Source organism: Passer montanus, unplaced genomic scaffold (genome assembly GCF_014805655.1).
Source record: "Passer montanus isolate IOZ18808 unplaced genomic scaffold, ASM1480565v1 scaffold50, whole genome shotgun sequence".
Taxonomy (NCBI): Eukaryota; Metazoa; Chordata; class Aves; order Passeriformes; family Passeridae; genus Passer; species Passer montanus.
The window spans coordinates 44,209-62,961 of NW_024369930.1; the positions used below are offsets into that span (position 1 = coordinate 44,209).

The window sequence follows — 18,753 nt, forward strand, 5'->3', positions numbered from 1 at the left end:
AGGGGCCGGCCGTTTTTTTTTTTTAGGGGCGCCGCCATCGCGCCGCGGCCGCCGCTTCGCCCCGTCTGGGAAGAGTCCCCGTTTTGCCTCCCCTGAGCCGAGGTGGGCCGCCTTAAGGGCTGGGTGGGCGGGTTGTGGCCAGAGCGGTGGGAGCAGGGTGAAGTTAGGGTCGCAGCGCAGTTGCGGGCGCAGGCCGGGACGTCTGGCTGAGCACCTCGGAATGTACAAGGAGCTGCCGGGTAGAGTAGGTAGAAGCCACTGGAAAGAGGGGAACTTAGATTAGATGTTAGGAAGAATTTTTTTTTTTTTTTTTTTTTTTTTTTTACAGTGTGGGCGGTGAGGCACTGGGACAGGTTTCCCAGCGAGGTTTTCTGCCCCAGCCCTGGGACAGTTCAAGGCCTGCTTGGCTGGGGCTTTGACCAGCCTGATCTAATGGAAGGTGTCCCTGCTCATGGCAGGGGGTTGGAACGAAATGGTCTTTAAGGGCCTTTCCAACCCCTTGACACCCTGTGAAATCCCTTACTGGCTGAGAGACCCCAAGCAGGTCCTGAGTTTGCTGGCTTGGGGTGAGTGATGTAGGCAGCACAGCCATCTCCTCCCACTGCTGTGCCCAGGGCCTCTCCTGCCTGGGGACATGCTGCTCCTTGTTGGGGCTGAGGATGCAGCAGGGCCCCCTGTCCTGCTTGATACCCTGGCCTGGAGCCAAGGTGCCCCTGCTCTTCAGCTTTAGTTTGCTGGTGAATGTGGGTGCACACCCTAAATGGGTGAAGGCACAGACACCACTCCTCCCCAGCACCAGGAACACAGGCTGGGACCCACAGTCCTGCTGCACCTGCTGACACGGAGCCCCTCACTCATGACAGCCACCCCCCAGTAGCTAATTTTTCAGGACACACCCTGTTCCTGCTCCAGTGGCTGGAAACTTAGTACCCCCAGCTATTCCAGTTATCATAGGTGCTCACAGCCCCAGCCTGATTCCCAGAGCTGGCACCAGTGTTGACTCATACACAGATCTCATCAGAAGCTGGCAGTTTGTCCTTGCAGCACACACACATGTGGAACAGAGTTTGTGCAGAGAGACAGTCAAGGTTTAAGAAGATACAAAAGAGTAGGACAGTCTGTGGTGATCAGGTGTGGGGCTTAGCTGGGCGTTTAATACTGGTCCTGTTTTACACAGGACAGGCTTATTTTATACTCCTTTCTGTCTATTCCCATCTCTGTTTCTCCCTGCTCCTGCACATTGCTCACAGATCTACACAGTTCTGTGGACTCCCACACCTCTCCAAGTCTGGGTTCCCCTGGTTAAGTCCTGGCAGTACAAAGTCCAGGTTGGGCTCCCTGGGTGGCATTCCTGTTGTTTCTTGATATCCCATCTGTTAGTGCTGGAGTTGAGGTTTGTTAATCAGTATTTGTTTTGTCAGGTCCCTATCTCTGCATATTTTGTTTGTTTCCCCCTTTTTCCCAAATTTCCCAACTGACAAGGTCCCTGATCAGATAACCTTGATGGAATTAACATTCTCACACCCTTCACATGCCACAGGTGTGGTTCTCATCCTCACTCTCCTCATTTGCTGCTCAGGTTTGAGTCACCATGTGTTGTTTAATGTCTTTCTGCCTTTCCTGTGACCCCATGTTGCAGTGAAGGTGGTCCCTGGGCAGATGCCCTAAGGGATCAGACACTCTCCTTCCACAAACCCTTACAGTTTGTGTAACTGTCCAGGAAACCACCATCAGCGAGCCCAGGCTAGTTAGAATTCCACAGTAACTCTGTTATGATTTTTTTAACATGAAAAAATGTGTTCCCAAGGCCAAAGCACTCACTGTTTACCCTAAATCAGGATCTGGCAAACATTGTCATCTTAGCAAAGTCCACTTCACTGTTCAAAAATTCCCCTTAAATGAAAACGTTAAAATTAAACTGAATATTTCCTTACCATTCTCTTGTCTTCTGTATTTGCCTTTGTCTGTCTGTTGTCCTTCATCTCTTCCCTGAATTTCTGGCTGGAGTACAGCTGTGCCCTGCTCTGGTACAATGAAAACAGCTCTGTGCCTGGAACTTGGACACACAATAGACACAGAGTACAATTTTTAAATAGCAGCCCCATAACGGGATCCTTTCATTATATGAAGTCACTAAGCTGGAACTTTCAATATATGATCTTTATTTTTTGGGCAGGAACGCCTGTGGACAGGCACTGTGAATTAATGGTGACTCAAGAAGTGCCAGACCTACCCACATGTCTTGAAGAAAAACCTTCATTAGGTGAATCCAGCACATCCAGTAAAGAAATACTTAACACTAACGACATGTAAGTTATCACAAGACACTTAATTTCATTATGGCTGAGCATTTATTAGGATCTAATATTATTGCTAGTCGTATTGACTGTCTAAAGTCAATATTGACTGACAACAGTCCTCATCAAACACTGATAAAAAATACAGAGCTTGAAAAGTCCTGTGGTGGCTACAAAAGAGCCCTTTGCAGCACAGGAGGAACAAACTTACCCTACTTACTACCCTTAATTTAGAATAAGGATCTGTGCTTATCCTGTTAGTTTGTATTTGATACTTCATAACGAGGTGGGAAAATGACTTTTTTAGTTTAGTAAATGGCTGTTTTCAATTGCAAAATGCTGCAGTGCCTGGTAAAAGAATGCTTGGAATACTGAACTGCAAGAAATGGTTTATTGCTGCCAGAAAAATACTCTTTCACATATTTTTATTGATCTCTAATAAACATAATCAGTAAGAGATAAAAGGCCCTTTCTTTGTCTCCTGCTGGCTCTCATACAAACAGGTGCAGACTTCTTGCTGCTAGTTCCACATTGTGGTAACAATAATTCGTGATATATTTTTCCCAAATATTTTTATCATGTGGTGCAAGCTTTTTTTCTTCCAATTTCTGCTTTTCTAAAAGACTAGTGACATTTTGCATTTGATATGATTTCAGCATTCACCTTTTCAAGCTCTCTGTTGATATAGGAACTTGCCAAGTAAAGAAATTGGGCAAGGTTTGGAGGCAGCATGGTACCCACAGGGAAGGAAACTATTCATCCTCTCACTGTAAAATCCAGAAGTTTTCATTCCTTGGAGATGCTTTCCTAGTTATGAAGCTGAAGCTTGGTGACATTTCAAAACTGGGAAAGGACTCATCTCTGATCATACCTGCTAGGCATGGTAGTGATGGGTGTGTTTTGCTGGCAGAAGCAACAAAAGTTCTATTTGAGCAGCAAAATAAGATAGGCTTAGGAAAGCAAATGCAATGAAATTCAGAAGTCAAATTATTTATGCAGTTCAGATCCATCCCTGGTGAATATCCACTGTCTGCCTTTTTATTGCTTTTTTGTTGCTGTTGTTTTTAGTTTGTTTGGGTTTTTTTTAAATTTATCTATTTAATTAATTTTCTTTTCAGTTTGACTTTCAGCTTGTCCCAGTTCTGCTCTTCTCAGGTTTAGCAGCTGATTAACCTGTTTGCTGCATCTCAGCAGACTGAACAAAGGGGTTTTGTGTGAGGAGGAAGTCAGTGGCAGTCTGTTTGCTTGGGCAAAGGTAGAAAAGGGTGAATTCTGGCAGGCTGTGGGCCTTGTCTCCTTATCCAGTTTATCTCTGAACACCTCATCTCTGTCACTGGCACTGTGGCCATGTCACTGACTGTGCATTTCTCCTTTCCCCTCCTCTCCCATCCTGAGTGTTTGCTGTTCTTCAGTAACAGCCCAGATCTTCATGCTGTGGTTCCCAGTTTGGTGCCACTTTGGAGCAAGAAAGAAAAATCTGGAAATCTGCCTGCCTGCCCCAAGGGGACAGCAACTGCAGCGATGGGAAATTCAAAAATACTGCATTTAGTATTTTTTTAATTCATCAATATGCACAATTACATTTTAGGGGGGTTGAGTCAAGATATATATGGAAGTACAGATGAGTTGGGTTTGACATCAAGTAGTGCTTTTAATTTGATTCCAACTGCTTATAACTTTTTCCTTTTTTAACCTCAGACTTTGAGCTCTGTAATTCCTTTGTTTTAAAATTTTGTTCTATCCATTAGTCTATGTCCCCAAGAGAATCACTTGCTTCTGTCTTCTCTATTTAATTTTTTTAAGTCTAATTTCAGGAAGATGCCTGAAGTTTCTAAAGTCATGACAAAAGCTGACATCAAACCAAAATCTGTGCATCGTGCCAAAATATGGTCAAATGATGTAGAGAACTTATACAGATTTCAGCAAGCTGGATACAGAGATGAGGTGGAATATAAACAAGTAAAACAAGTTGATGAGGTAAGATTTAGAACTTTGTAAGAGTTACTACTTTGAACTTCTGTTTCATGTAAAATGATTAAATAAAAATGGAGGTGCTGCTTATTTCCTTTCATTTAAGTTCTGATACAATGTTTTTCCTCACAGGTCTGACTTGAATTCTTGAGCTGTTGTTAACTGTGTAGAATAACTCATTTCACAGAAGTGAAGCAGAAATACTACCCAGCCTGTGTTTTGTTCCCCATCTCTGATGCATTTAGAAGCATCACAGATCTCTTTGAACAGATGTAGCTGATCTCCAAAAGAATCATTCAGTTTTCAGGAAAGAAACATCTCAAATTGAGCTTTCTGAAGCTTCCCCATTAGTCTGTCAATAGACTTGATAGGAAACTTGTTGATTGTCCATGGAGTCAGTCCTGTGTCATTGCTGCTGCTTCAGTTGGCAGTTGGATTGTGTGGTAGCACAGTCAGGCTTTGTGCACACTCAGAGCTTGGCCTCTATCAAAATGATGTCCACAATGGAAATATTTGAGCTGTACTAAAGGCAGTTGTGACACAGGCTCTTGTCAACACCAAGGACTTGTGCCTCTGCTCACTGCAGTTGTTAGTGATGCTCCCCAGCACATCAAATGAGCTACTGAGTAGTGGCCAAATATCCAGTGGCTACTCTGGATTCAAAACAGTAACCAACAGGTTAATACAGCAAGCAATATATAATTTTTATTATATCTCTGTAATTTATCTTCCAAAGCAGCAAATACAGTATGAAGAACACACTTTTAAAATATGCTGACCTCCTGTGCACATAAGAAAGAACAGAAAGTTCCAAGAAACTCACTCCCCATCCAGTTAACTCAAAACACAGCAAAACATTTTGATGTGCATAATAAGATACAGTTTATTATTTTGTCGTGGACTCTGATATCACTACAAAGGCTGTGGTATAATTTTCCGTAACTGCAGAAGGAAATAATGTAATTATTGTGGTAGGATCTGTGTGTTCAAGATTTATGACAGGGCACAGCCCCTGGCAGTTAAACCCTGATGAAAGTTAAAGAATACCACTGACTAATTGTAATGTGAGTGTGCATTCAGTTCCAGCATGCCAGGGCCTGGCAGTGTTTCTCTTTGAACTTACATACTCTGAAATGTCTTGTTTAGTCCGTATTGTTGTTACTAAAGATGCAATTATAATGTAGGTGGAATGAATCTTAAGGCTGTTATGTTTAGACAGACAATGCACATAACACAGCTGTATGCCTGAAGTCATAAGGTAAGTGATGAAACCACTTCTGGGGCTCTCCAATTAGAGAAGGCTCTAGTTTGACATCCCATTGTCAGCTCTGCCTGGAAGAGAAATAAGATGCTTATTACCTGATTTTTAAGGTTTAGTTTAATCAAAAGCAGTCATAGATGCCCAAGCTGAAAGAGCTACTAAAGCTATAAAGCTGTTGAATATGCAAATGCTGAAGCCTTTAAATTAAAGCTTTGCACTATGAAAGAGTGAAGAGCACCAGGGTGATGCTGAGTTTATGTGGGACTGATCCTACTGTCTTTGAGACTGATACAGTCCCACATAAACTCAGCATCACCCTTTAAATTAAAGGCTTCAGCATTTGCATATTAAACAGAAGGATCTGAAATAAATCTTTAAATATATGTCAGTCTTACAAAAGCAGACACTTGCAGCCTCTCAGATTACTGAATAACTGAGCAGCAGCAATATTATATTCCTAAACAAGGAGTTATAAAAACTTTGACTTGTCCAATTTAAAATAAGCCTGTTAAATATTCTGTTAAATATTTCTAGGCTTTTCAGATCACATAACTTTATACTAAACCTGAAAACTGGTTTCTGTCATCTTGTTCTCAATCTGTTTTTAAAAGTTCAGCAAGTAAATAGAAAAGTAGTATTTAGATGCAAATGAGGGTTTCCTATGGAAGTATACCCTATATTCCTTGCAATGTCCTGCACAAACATCATTTAATATGAGCATGTTCAGGTGATTTTATATCCTTTCTGTTCTACTTGTAGGTAGAGTGCTGGCCAGAAACTGGATTTGTTAAGAAACTCCAGAGAAGGGACAATACATTCTATTATTACAATAGGCAAAGGGAATGCGAAGACAAAGATGTCCGTAAAGTCAAAATTTATGTGTATTAGTGCTGTTACTGTTCTGGTTGGTTTGTTTATATAAATTGTTTCTTAAGACCTGTAAGTAAATGGACTGTGTAATCTGGCTTGCCTAAAGATCCATCTCATGCTTAGATAGAAAGGGGAGTGCTGGAAATGAAGAGAAGCCTGACCTATAAACATAGAAACTTTACTTTTTCCTTCCTATAACTAAAAGTCTTATTACTCCTCATTTTCCTGGTTACAAATGCTTTGACATAAAGCTAAAAAGCTGGTAAATGGGTATCATATATTTCAATTAACTGTATAACATCCATTTTAAGTACCAGCATCAATCTTCATTCCAAACAATAGAATCTAGTTGACACTGGTTAATGTCAGCCACAGTCTCTTAGGGCAGCTAAAGGTTATGAGACTCCAAAGGGCCAAAGTGAGGCCAGGGCACTGACTGACATTTCCTTGGAGCAGAGCAAGAAAAACAAGCAAAGAATTTAAGTGAAAGATGCTGAACAATCAAGTAACAATGGCCAGTGCTGAGCTGCAGATATAAAGACTGGTTATTGTGATAGAAGGAATCACAACATAAATGTCTTTTTGTTTATCCCCAAAGTATTTTTGTCAGGTGCCAGTATTAATTACTCAAAGAGGAAGTATTAATTGACTTAGCAGCATATTCCTTCTTGCAGAGGTGGATTGTGAATTCACAGGTGTTGGGAACATGGAGTATAAAACTCCAGGAAGAACATGAAATCCATACTCAGTAATATTTAGGGGAAAGTGACATACACAGATGATATGTGGGATTTCTGGGCAGAATTCATCTCATCTAACTTGAAATGTCACATTATCAACATCCACACCTGATCCTGTCATTTGGACAGCCTCTGTTCTGAATAGAGAGAAGCTCTTGTGGGCACAATTAATTTATTTTAAGTGCAGCTATGTAATGTTTTCTTTGAATGTGCTGCTGTGACATCAGCTCTGCAGCAGCTGCCCATATCTGGGCTTCTGAGATACTCAATGAAGATGAGGGACTGTACTTACCTTCACTCATGAGGGGATTTAATTAAAATATTTTGAGATGCCAAAACTCTTGATAATTGACCAACAGAACAGACTTGTTGTGTAAACCACTGGGTGTGTTTGAGGTAGTTACAAAAAATTTGTTATTGATATTTCCTATCTCTAGACTGTTGACCAAGGGTATCTAAACTTACATTTAGGCAGGAGTTAGCAGTGTACATTTGGCCACCTATCTTATGGATATTCATTTATTTGAGCCTACAATGGAAGCAGACTCAAGATGAGAAATAGAAGACTTACAGCTCCTAGTCAAAATAACTAGTATGAGTTTATATTTAAAAGGCTTCATTGACAATGATTGCTGATGATCTCATCTTATTTAGACCACTTGGAAAGTTTTAGCTTAAATTTGTATGAGCTCTGTTAGGGAAGGGACTGAAAGATACTCTGAGGCAACTATGAAACTTATATTCCCAGAAGGTTTTAATGGCATATAGAGAGTTACTGAAATGTAGAGAAATAAAGCATTGCTGCAATGAATGTCATTTCAGCCTTTCATTATGATTTCTTTTATGCTTGGAATGCTCTGGATATACTTTTTAAAGTCACGACTTTTTACATACTTTGCAGTTAAATAGTGGAAACAGAGCAATTACCAGATAACCCATCTATTTTATCATTTTAGTTTAGTGGATCTCACTTTGTTAACTTTATAGGTTCCTAAAAACAAAATATTCCAGTGGCCTTTAAAGAATTTCACAAAAAATAGATGTGGTGTATAGCCAGCTCAAATTTATTGTCAGAAATTATTGCTAACAGCACACATAGAAGAAGTGAGAACATTTGGTACAGCCGTTTTCTTAGTGTATAAAAAAGACATAGTTGGGCATTTGAGAACAGGAATTAAAACTGCAGATAACTTTTTAGGATTTAATGTGAATTTTTTTTCCTCAAGAAAAATGTTTAGAAGTTGAAACAATATAAGAGATTATTCTGGCATTCTCTCATTTTACCTAGCTACTCCTCAATATTTTTGCAATGTTGCTGGATGCTTCTGTCTGTATTTTAAAACCATGAGTGTGCATTTCATGCAGTCCATGGATATTTCACTTTAAATTCATGTTCCACTTTATATGAGTTGACAGATCCTTCCCACTTTGAGAGAGTGAGTTACCTAGATATTGCTTACATTTTTCAGCACTGTCAATGTAAAAAAGATTGAATGTCACTGTGATATTTAAAAGATTCACAGGATGAAAGATAAGCCTTGTAATTAGTAAGACCAGTTTACAGAGATGGCCTTCATCAACTCAAAACTGGTGAATCTGGGAATTCTCTCAGTTCATTAGTGAAACAACAGGTTTTGTACTAACAGTGTTGGTTTTAGTTATAATTGTCCTTTGACATCCAGTTTGTGCTAAACTTAAGATGATGTGACCACTCCTCCAGCCTGCCAAAGTTCCTCCTGACCAGGCTTTGGCATTCAGCTGTGCTGGCTGAGCATGAAGCTGATGCTTGAGCACCAACAAGGTTTCCTCTGCTGCCTGTGTGCTGGATGTATCTTTCACTCGGAAGAGCTGTCAAAAGAACTCTGTTTTCTCTTATCTGATACATCTGATAAAAGAAATATCTGAAATATTTCTTAACTGAAATATCCCTACCTCAGTTTTAAGCAGGTGAAGAGCTGTGAGCTCACTTGTCTCTTAAGCTTAGTTATGAAGGAGTATCAGAAGTAAGCGATCTGGGGAAGCTGTGCTTCATTTAAAGGTGACACAATAGCACTTATCAACATAAATGATTTCTGAACATCATTATACAAACTCTTTTACTGAATTTTAAAGAGATAAAGCACATATTTCAAGTTTTATTGCCCAGAGATGACAATATGTGCTATTTTTCTGATTTGAGTCTTAGTAAAAAGTAATTATGTAAAAAATACTTTCCCAGGTACTTATCTGTTGGTATTTCTCTTATCAGGGAATACTGTAATGCTCTCAGTGGCATTTGCAGCAGCTCAAGGAATGGCTGGTGGCAAGGCTCTGTTAGCTTGCAGCTGCCTAAGCCTGATCTACTTGGTCTAATTTTAATTCCCTTCATAGCTTTGTACAAGAATAATAAATCCTTTCTGTGCCTGTAGAAGCTCACAAGAGTAGGTAAAACAAAGTTCCAAGACCTACTCTTCAGGCTTTGTGTTTTGCCTGCTAGACATGAAATGACAAGAGTGCAACCTGGGGTGTTCCAGGCTGCTGTGCTCTGCTTTTCAGGCTTTAGTGGAATCCATTTTGGAACAGTGTTTTCTGACAGTGCTACCATGGTTGTTTGACTGCATTGCAGTCACAGCAGCTCAAAGCTCCACGCAGAAGGATGGTAGAGTTGTTTTGATTTTCACTTAGGTACCTGAATGGACAGTTGTTTTTCCATCTCTGAGGACAGCTGAACCTCAACCTTTTGGTTTTCAAGCATAGTTCCCTTGTTTCAAAGTGTTGAAAATGGTTGGCCTCAAACTCATTAAAAACAACTTTCTAGCTCAGCAGTTGTTGGTGCTGCTTTTCCTCACATTGTCGATACAAACGAGGGCTGCCTGAAAGCAGCTGGAATGGAGTTCCCCTATGCTCCTTGCAGCTTCTCTCCTGGTACTTCAGTTCCGCTGAATTTATCTTATTCATTGGACCTGCTTTCTCAGTAACCTGCTTGTGCTGAACACCTCTTAGCAACTGTAATTACTTTAAAAAAACCCACAATTTCTTTCTTGTTGCAGTTGAGACTTGGCATTTAATTCAAGTCCGAAGCACAGCACCCTCACAAACAGCTGTGCTGAACACCTCTTAGCAACTGTAACTACTTTAAAAACCCCACAATTTCTTTCTTGTTGCAACTGAGACTTGGCATTTAATTCAAGTCCGAAGCACAGCACCCTCACAAACAGCATTTGGGATGGTGACTGGGGAATGTCTACTGACAGCAGAGTTCCAGGGTGGCACCCAAAAAATTACTGCAATGTAACTTTGAACAAACATAATCATTTTTATGGATGCTTTGTTCTGCCAGTGTATTTACATCTTTCAGTGTTGAGATAGAGTATCTTTGCTGCTTGTTGCTTTTGTGGCTCTTTTTTCCCCTCAATACCCTCCCATATTCTCTGCCTTCACAGGCACTCCACACTCATGGATCCCTTGAAAAGCCTGTCTAGTGTCCTCTGTCCTGGCTCCATCAACCAGCCCTGGCTCAGACCTTGAGTCTTTTCCGGGGCCTGGCACACAGCAAAGGAAATCAAGGATGGGATTTAATAAGAAGGCAGGCCAGACTGCATGGATCAAGGCCAGGGCCCAGCCAGGTGATTGTCCTGCCCAAACATTTGCTGTCACGTCTGATCCCTCCAGCCTCCTTCCTTGTCATCTTCCCATACTTGTTCCACCCTGATCCTTCCCTTCCTGTGTCTTTGCTCATTTCTGTAAACATCCTGTAGTAAGTTTTGTTCAGTCCCCCAAGCTCCCTCACATACACCTCTAATTTCACACTAACCGTGTTTTCTCCATCTTATCAGATACAATATTGAGGCAGATCCTCTCCAAAGCCAGAGTAGCTCCTTTAATGGCCCATCAGCCAGTGCCTGGCAAGTTCTGGCTTCCCTTACTGTCTCTCTAATCCCCTGCTCATTAATGGTTGTGTGCCTGTGTGTTTAAATCACTGTTTTCCTCGTTATTTGTTATTCCTGTGATACGGAGTAACCAGACAATTTACTGGAGCAGATGCTCTGCAGTTTCACACGTCCTGTGGCAGCTCCCGAGGCAGGCGCTTGGCGGTGCTCTGAGGATGGTGGGGAGGCACCCGTGCACCCGAGCCCGGGGAGGTACGGGAAGGGAATGCCCAGAAGGAGGAGGAGGAGGGGGAAAGGGAAGGGAGGGAAGAAGGGGACGGGTTCAGGGAAGGACGAGCAGGTTAAAGAGTCAAGCACACAGATGCATCAGCATTTTGCCAGCAATCTCGTGCTCACAGAAACCTCCTCCCCTGCTGGCAGCTCTTGCTGGTTGGGGAAGTAGGATGTGGTCCCAGCTCCTCGCTGCAGATGTTCCTCCTGCCTTGGCAGGAGCACCCAAATACCTCATCCAAGTGGGAGCTGTCCTGCTCGGGTGGATAAACTGCTGCCAGCTGCTTGGGGGATGGAGCAAAAAGCAGGGGGCCTGGATATATGGCAGGCTCTTCATGTTTGCCCAGGGTGTCTAGAGGATGTCTGCTGTGCTGTCCTGGGGAGCATCCTGTGCCAAGTACATGATGTTCCAGCCAGGGCTGGGATGTGAGTGAGGAGGATCCAGCAGGTGGGCTGCGAGCGTGAGGAGAAAAGTGCTTGGATGCTGTGCCTGGGAGATGGGCTGGAGCCAGGCACACGTAACACAGGGATGTGTTGGGCAGTGTTTCTGGAGAAGAGAGCCCCATGTCCCTGCAGAGCAGCTTCTTTCCATGGCTCTGGTTTCCCAAAGCTACAGACAGTGAAGCTCTTGCTCCGTGGTGGTTACAAGGTGCCAACTCCTATCCTAACCTCCCTGAGATACATGTCCATCTTGTTCAGAAGGAACTTGAGTCACAGTCCTTCTGGACCCTTCTTCCCTACACTGGACCCATCAAAAAGGAGTAGGTCTGTGGACCAGGGCTGAAAGATCACTGTTTGGAGGAGATGCTAATTAGAAACATGAAATATCTCTTTGGTAGCCTATCACTCACAACTTTGGCCTCAGCAAATGAGAAACATTACTACACGTGCAACCATAAAGACAGAGATTTATTTAAACGTCAGTGGATTAATATCTTGTCAGACCAGAGCAATATTTCAACAGAGAAGATAGATAGATGACAGAGAGATAGATCTGAAGGAGGAGTTCAGAAGAGATATTCATTGCCATAGAATGTATATTGCAAACAGATTATTGAGAATGCAAGGCAACAGAAACAGAAATATAAAAACTTAAGTATGTTTAGACAGTAAGAAGACATTAAAATATCACTGGGAATCTTAACTTAGGAATAGTTTCTCTGTTATTTACAATCTTACCATTTATATTCATTAGATGGGAAAAACATCACACCAAATGTTCATAATTCCTGCTTTACTATATCAGAGCAAGGTAGTAGGATCTATCTATACCAGATGAAATAATTTACAATCTGTAGCTGAGGAGGATGTGAAACATCACCTGCTAAATACAAACACTTTAAGTTCAGAAGTCTGGGGTCATGTACACTTCCATTCTTAAGATCAGCAGCTCAGTACTCTCATTTCACTAATTTTAGATCTTAACAAACTTTGGAACACTGGAGAGGTGCCAGAGGACTGATGGAGAGTCAACATGAACCAGGACTTAAAAGGGAATGATACTGGACTGGATAAACAGACTCTAATCAGGGATAAATTAATGAAGTGGTTACACTGGGCCTCTGTCAATAGAGGTTAATAAGTATTTTCCACTCTGCTTCACTGATCAGACACATCTTGTATGATACAGACAAGGTGGATACAGAGCTGTAAGACAGATACTGAGCAGGCAGAGGTTTTGTTTCTGGAACATTAATTTACTGCCTGAGGACTAACACAGTTTCCAAACACTGCCATCAGTCTCAGCCCAGAGTTACCTGACTATAAGCAGTGACTCGTGCTGTGTGAGACCCCCAAAAGAGAGTTCACACCTCTCACTTGGGATGGAGCCCTCATTCCTCAGACTCCATGAAATCCATAAACTGTAGTAAGATAACAGCTCCCTGGTGCCAATAGGATTTGCATGACTTGCTTTTCAATTCAGAGGCTGTAGCCACTGCAGGTTTTGAATTGCACATGCCCATGGAGGAGAAAAAACAAAAACCTGTGGCTGGGGCAGTGCCAGCTGGAAACATTTCAGCACAAGAGGCAGCAGTCTGGATTTCAGGCAGATGTTTTAGTCAGCCTCTGGCTAGCCATCATTTAATGGAGCATGTACCTCAGGAACACTGAATTTTGGGAAGAAAATCTCCTTCTCCTGAATGTGCAAGGCTGGCAGGTAGCCTTGAGGTGTCTTGGGAAGATGGCACAGACCCTCGCTGCTGGTGGGATAACCTCTCAAAGCATGCTTGCTGCGGGCAAAGAAGGTTTTTCATCTCACCTCTCTGCAGAGAATCACAAACCCCTGCATTCCAAGGCTGTGGTAGTGCCAAAGGGGAGCATATGCACATACTAAGGAAGGACAAATAGGTGCATAATTTTCTTTTCTGTTCACCCCACTGTGGAAAGCTTAAATGACAAGATGGAAATCCTGCAAAATCAGGAGGTGGTACTGCTGCTTTGTGTCCTTTTGCTATTCAAAGTAGCTTTTTCCTTCTTGAAGATCAGTACCAATGCAGATTTCCCTGTGATGTTCCTGCCACCCATGGTGGGGTGAGGGATGATGTCTGACTTGCAGATGAAGGGCTGTTTTCCTGTTCAGCTGCTGTGTAACCACCGGTGTCACACAGAGCTCCATCCTCTGCTCTTCAAAGGGGTGTTTTGAAGCAGCCCCATAGCTGCTGTCCCACTTAATGTCTGCCACCAGCTCAGAGGAGCAGTTGGTAAACAGCTTATACATCTATCAGAAGCCCAGGAGGGAAATTTGCATTGTATATGCATACTTGTGCATATATTAATGAAATGTTTATATTTTTGAAGATAGTTTTTCTCAAAAATAAAAATATATTGAGGAAATTTTTCTCTAAATCTATTGAATGTTGAGTCTCTGCTGAGATTTTGGAGTATGAAGGAGTAGATGTGAAAGCTTCTGAAATTAATGAATTTCAGAAGTAAGTAAGATAATATAAAAGAGGGAGAATCCACAATCCTCATAAAACTCAAATGCTGAAAAATCCACAGGAGAATGAAAATTATAATGAATAATTCAGACAATACATCCTTGAATGAGAATGTTTCAGCTTCCTCATTTGCTCAGTCTCTCATCTGATCTCCAAGAGCTAAACATAAATGTGAAAAAAGTGAAATAAGTAGTTTTTCAGAACTGTTTGAAGCCCTCTGTCTGCATTCTGGAGCTTGGAGGTTTGCCAGGGGCTGAGGTTTGCACAGGATCTGTGTGCTCGTGCCTCCCTCTGCCGACTGCTTCCCCAGACCTCTCTCCTTGGCTGCAAATCTTAAAAGGCCATGGTTGTTTTCCCCCTCCCATTGGGCTGATGTTCCTCCCCATGTCCCAGGCAATGACAGTAAAATCTGGGGAGCTGTTGGGGCTGCTCACATCAGCCCCAGCCCCAGCCCCATGGTCCCAGCGGGTGTCACCCCAGCAGCCCTGTGTTCCCTTTGTGGCATCTGCCCCATGGGTCACAGTGCCACTCAGCTTCTCCATTAACTTTAAATTAAAGCATCCTTGTTCAGGGGAAAAACTCTGAAAGCAGTAAGGCAGAGACTCAAGGAAAGTCACCATAAACTGAGAGATGCAGGCAGAGACCTTTGGCTGCATCACTAGATAATACCTGGGGTGTACTGGAAATACTTAGAGACTTCCTGTCCTCTCAGCAGAACATGTGCCCCCAGCAGAGGCAAGAAATGTACAATCTCAGCAAGGCAGGATTAAGTGAAAATCATAAAATCATGCCCCCTGCTCTGGGGGGAGCATGGCTGTCCTCAAGCTGGTTGTCCCTTTATGACCTGCCAGAGTCGGGTGACCTTTCTATAGAGGGAGTCAAACCCAGCTCTTCTGGGATGATGGAGAGGGATCTCAGTTTTGTAAATGTCTTGTCCATTTATTCCTCTTCCAGAGTATTTCCTCAGGTTGGGGGCTGATAGAGATGAGAGTAAAATCTATTCTAACAAACCAAGTTTGTTAGTCAGGTTTCCTTTGGATTTGAAAACAGTGAAAACAGCTCCTGGATGCCCCAGGAGTTTTGTGTTGTGGAAGCTTTGTTAGAAAGCTCTGAGGAAACTGCTATCCTTTCAGAATAAAGTGTGCCAAGTAGAATAGTCCCATGGCCATCATGCTGGGAGCTGAGGGCTGATTTAATAGTGCAAAAACCAACTGCCAGGCTGCAATCAGTAATGGCTGTGTTGGGAAGCTGAAATTGCTACGGGGAAGGAGACAGGAGAGCAGGCTCTGCTCTTGCTGGAGCTGAGACCAAGATAAATGACAGCAGAAAACCCCTGCTACCAAAGAGTTATGGAATAAATTGATGCATTAGAAGCCCCAGCACATTAGATCACTAGAAGGGACACACAGAGCATCAGGGAGCCAGGTCAGTGAGGGGCTGAAGGCAGCACTGCCTGCCCAGATGAGTTACTGACCTCCACCCTGGGACTCCAGCAGCCAGCTGGTGAGTTACAGAGGCTGCAGCATCAGTGACAGTGACATATAATTAGCCTTGGGATATATTGAAATTTTCATATATGTGCTGAAGTAAACCTTCACCCAGAGTGCAGAGAAAAACACATGATGACTTTTAATATAAATAAAATATTAGACAGGAGAAAGCATATAGTCTTTTATAGTCTATGGTGCTGATGTTCTGAAGAGACTCCAAAGCTCTCTGCAATTTATGGGCCAAATCTATTTCTAGGAAGTAATGCCAGGAATGTTTTTGAGGAAGGAGAGCTAAAGCTCAGCACGTAAACCTTGGAACTGCTGTAACAGCTGCAGCCAACTGTAATAAATGTAAAAAACACTAAATAAGACCAAAGAAGTTGTGTCCAACCTGAGCAGTACAAATCCTCCCAATGTTAAATCATCCAAGATTTCCTTTGATATTACTTCCTCTATTAAACAGCAAGTTGTTTTTTATTTCAGACCTAAGAAGCAGAGCTATTTTTCACTGAAGATTGATATATTTACTTTGAATTGTAGAAAGAAATGAATCTGTTTGGTCTGTTACATTAGTGGCTCCATCAGACTCTCATCAGATTAGAACTGCTAAAAAGTGATCACATACCCAGGAAGCACTCTGATGCACAAGTGAGTGGTCCAGGTTGGTTAAGTGTAGAAGACGTAGCACTTAAAAAACAAGATACTATAACAAAGCATGGGCTGAGAAACAATTAACTCCCCTGTTCCAATATTCCCTGATTATTGATTCATTGATTATAATGCACAAGTAACAATTTATGTTTTTCAGCAAGTTTTGCCTGTGTTTTGCATTTGTTCTCAGTTATTCAGTGGATGCTGGAAGAAGGTTATGTCCCTTTGTCCCATGGAGCCATAACTCCAAGTTCAAATGATGCAGGGCGCTCCCACAATCATCCCCCATCCAGCACTGCCATGCCCCACCCAGACCCTACAAACCCTCAGTATTTAATCTGGGCACAGCCAGAGCCTGCTCAGGAGTATAATTAATACACCAGTACTGAAAAATGAGCATAGAACCAACTGTTCTGTAGGTTGAGAGCACTCGTGTGCCAGGAAGCCACATCCTTCACACCATGGGATTGTTTGTTACCAAGTGGCTCAAGAGGACATGAAGAGTCTCTCCACTGGGTCTGGAGACCCTTCTTCCCCAGTGCTTACCCTGGGAACAGAGGGTTACAGGAGGCTTTGTGCTTCCCACCCAGTACTTCAGCTCAGGACACATCTCATTGAAGCTGTGATAATTTCCCAGCCTCACTTGAATTCAGTGCTTTTCCCCGTTGAAGCTGTGATAATTTCCCAGCCTCACTTGAGCTCAGTGCTTTTCCCCGTTGAAGCCGTGATAATTTCCCAGCCTCACTTGAGTTCAGTGCTTTTCCCCGTTGAAGCCGTGATAATTTCCCAGCCTCACTTGAGCTCAGTGCTTTTCCCCTTCGAGGCGGCGGCGCTTTGGTCTCTGAGGTTGAGCTCCAGAGCCCCAGCCCTGCCTGCACAGCCCAGCCCCAGGGCAAGCAGCACTTGAGACCTAAAATGACAGAAATGTTTCGCAAGAGAAGCTGATTTCACCGTGCTCTTGCTCAACAGCTGGAGAGCTCCCAGAGCCATGGCCTGTGGCCTGCAGGAGGACCTTGGTGACAGGAATTGGAGCCACCAACAGCACGACTGCTCTGACAGCTCATATCTGCAGCTGGTGTTCTTCTTTCTGATCTTTTCACCTACAGAGCTGGCCTATAAATCTCTTCTATTCAGCAAGAAGGAAATGACCATACTATTTCTGCTGAATTCCAGTGATATTCAGGGGAATTTGTCTCTCAGGGCAAAAAGCCCTCTGGAATTCCTGGAGAGATCAGGGTTGGGGGAAACCACAGAGCTAATTTGAACGAAAAGCTTAAAATCTGTCCTGGAAGCCACAACATTTAATGCATCTTTATTGGTTTCTTTTCATCCTAAAATGCACTTGGAGAAAGGTTATATCCATGATGGTCTGGAGGACATCCAAGAGGAAAGCTATTTTCTGAGAACAAGCCATGTAAATAGAAAAAATGAAATTAATTTAAAAGAAAAAAGGACCCCAAACCAATAGAAATTAATTTAAATAAAAAATAAATAAAAATGTAAATAAAATTATAATTATAAAATTAAAATAAATTAAAATAAATTTTAAAATAACAATAAAATTAATCCCCCCAGGCTTTCTCACATGCAAACCTGTCATCAGCTCCAAGGCAGCAGCAGCAGCTGGGATATGGGATAACTTTAGCTAAGGACTGTATACAGCAAAAGTGTTTTACTGCTACCAATCCTAGCTCCAGGGACAATCCCTCTCTTTTATCTAGTTTAGGTGGGCAACTCATGTAGGAGACCAGGAAGAGCAGATGCGAGTTATTTTTCAGCTCTAGCAGCATCAGATGTTATAAATAAGTAAATAAATAAATAAATAAAAGTGCCCCTAAAAATAAAGTAAAATAGAATAAAGAAGAATAAATGACAAAATAAAAAATACAACGGCTGTAAAATAAAGGTTAGGTTGGACATCAGGAAAAGGTTTTACACCCAGGGGGTGGCTGGGCACTGGAGCAGGCTCCGCAGGGCAGCGCTCACAGCACTGAGCCTGACAGAGCTCAGGAAGGGTTTGGACAATGCTCCCAGGCACAGGGTGAGGTTTGTGGGGTGTCCTGTGCACGGCCAGGTCCCTTTGTTACTTTTGGGTCCCTTCCAACTCAGGATATTCTGCTTCTGTGATTCTACGAGAGTAAAACACAACAAAGGAAAAAAAAAAAAGAAGAAAATAAAACCTATAATAAGAAAAATCAAACCGAATCAAACCCAAATCAAACCGAATCAAACGCAAATCAAATCAGGCTCCTTCCCCCGAGCTGCCGTATCATCGTCCCTAATGAGATTTGCCCAAATACCGCAACTTTGTTGAGCAACAAATCGGCGCAGTCGGCGGCGCGCCGGCCCCGCCCCTCCCCGCGCAGGCCGGGCCGGCGGCTCCGCACCCGCGCGA

At 42.6% G+C, this 18,753-nt stretch overlaps 1 protein-coding gene across 2 annotated transcripts; it reads left to right on the top strand.

The window, feature by feature from the left end:
• Positions 1-33: 33 nt before the first annotated feature.
• MEIG1 (meiosis/spermiogenesis associated 1) lies at positions 34-8,394 on the top strand. 2 transcript variants are annotated; one of them, XM_039723791.1, is made up of 4 exons: positions 34-102; positions 2,177-2,309; positions 4,112-4,274; positions 6,289-8,394. In XM_039723791.1, exons 2-4 carry the CDS (start codon positions 2,206-2,208, stop codon positions 6,415-6,417), a joined length of 396 nt encoding a protein of 131 aa, XP_039579725.1. In that variant the 5' UTR covers positions 34-102; positions 2,177-2,205; the 3' UTR covers positions 6,418-8,394. The 2 variants fall into 2 exon arrangements, with proteins under 2 accessions (XP_039579725.1, XP_039579726.1); XM_039723792.1 differs by lacking the exon at positions 34-102 and having other exon boundaries at positions 2,180-2,309; positions 4,101-4,274.
• Positions 8,395-18,753: the final 10,359 nt, after the last annotated feature.

Excerpts from the sequence above, each read along its gene's own strand:
- MEIG1 (XM_039723791.1), top strand. The coding sequence starts at position 2,206 with ATGGTGACTCAAGAAGTGCCAGACCTACCCACATGTCTTGAAGAAAAA. Across the intron at positions 2,310-4,111 it reads ATACTTAACACTAACGACAT|GAAGATGCCTGAAGTTTCTA; the intron begins GTAAGTTATCAC and ends GTCTAATTTCAG. Across the intron at positions 4,275-6,288 it reads AAGTAAAACAAGTTGATGAG|GTAGAGTGCTGGCCAGAAAC; the intron begins GTAAGATTTAGA and ends TTCTACTTGTAG.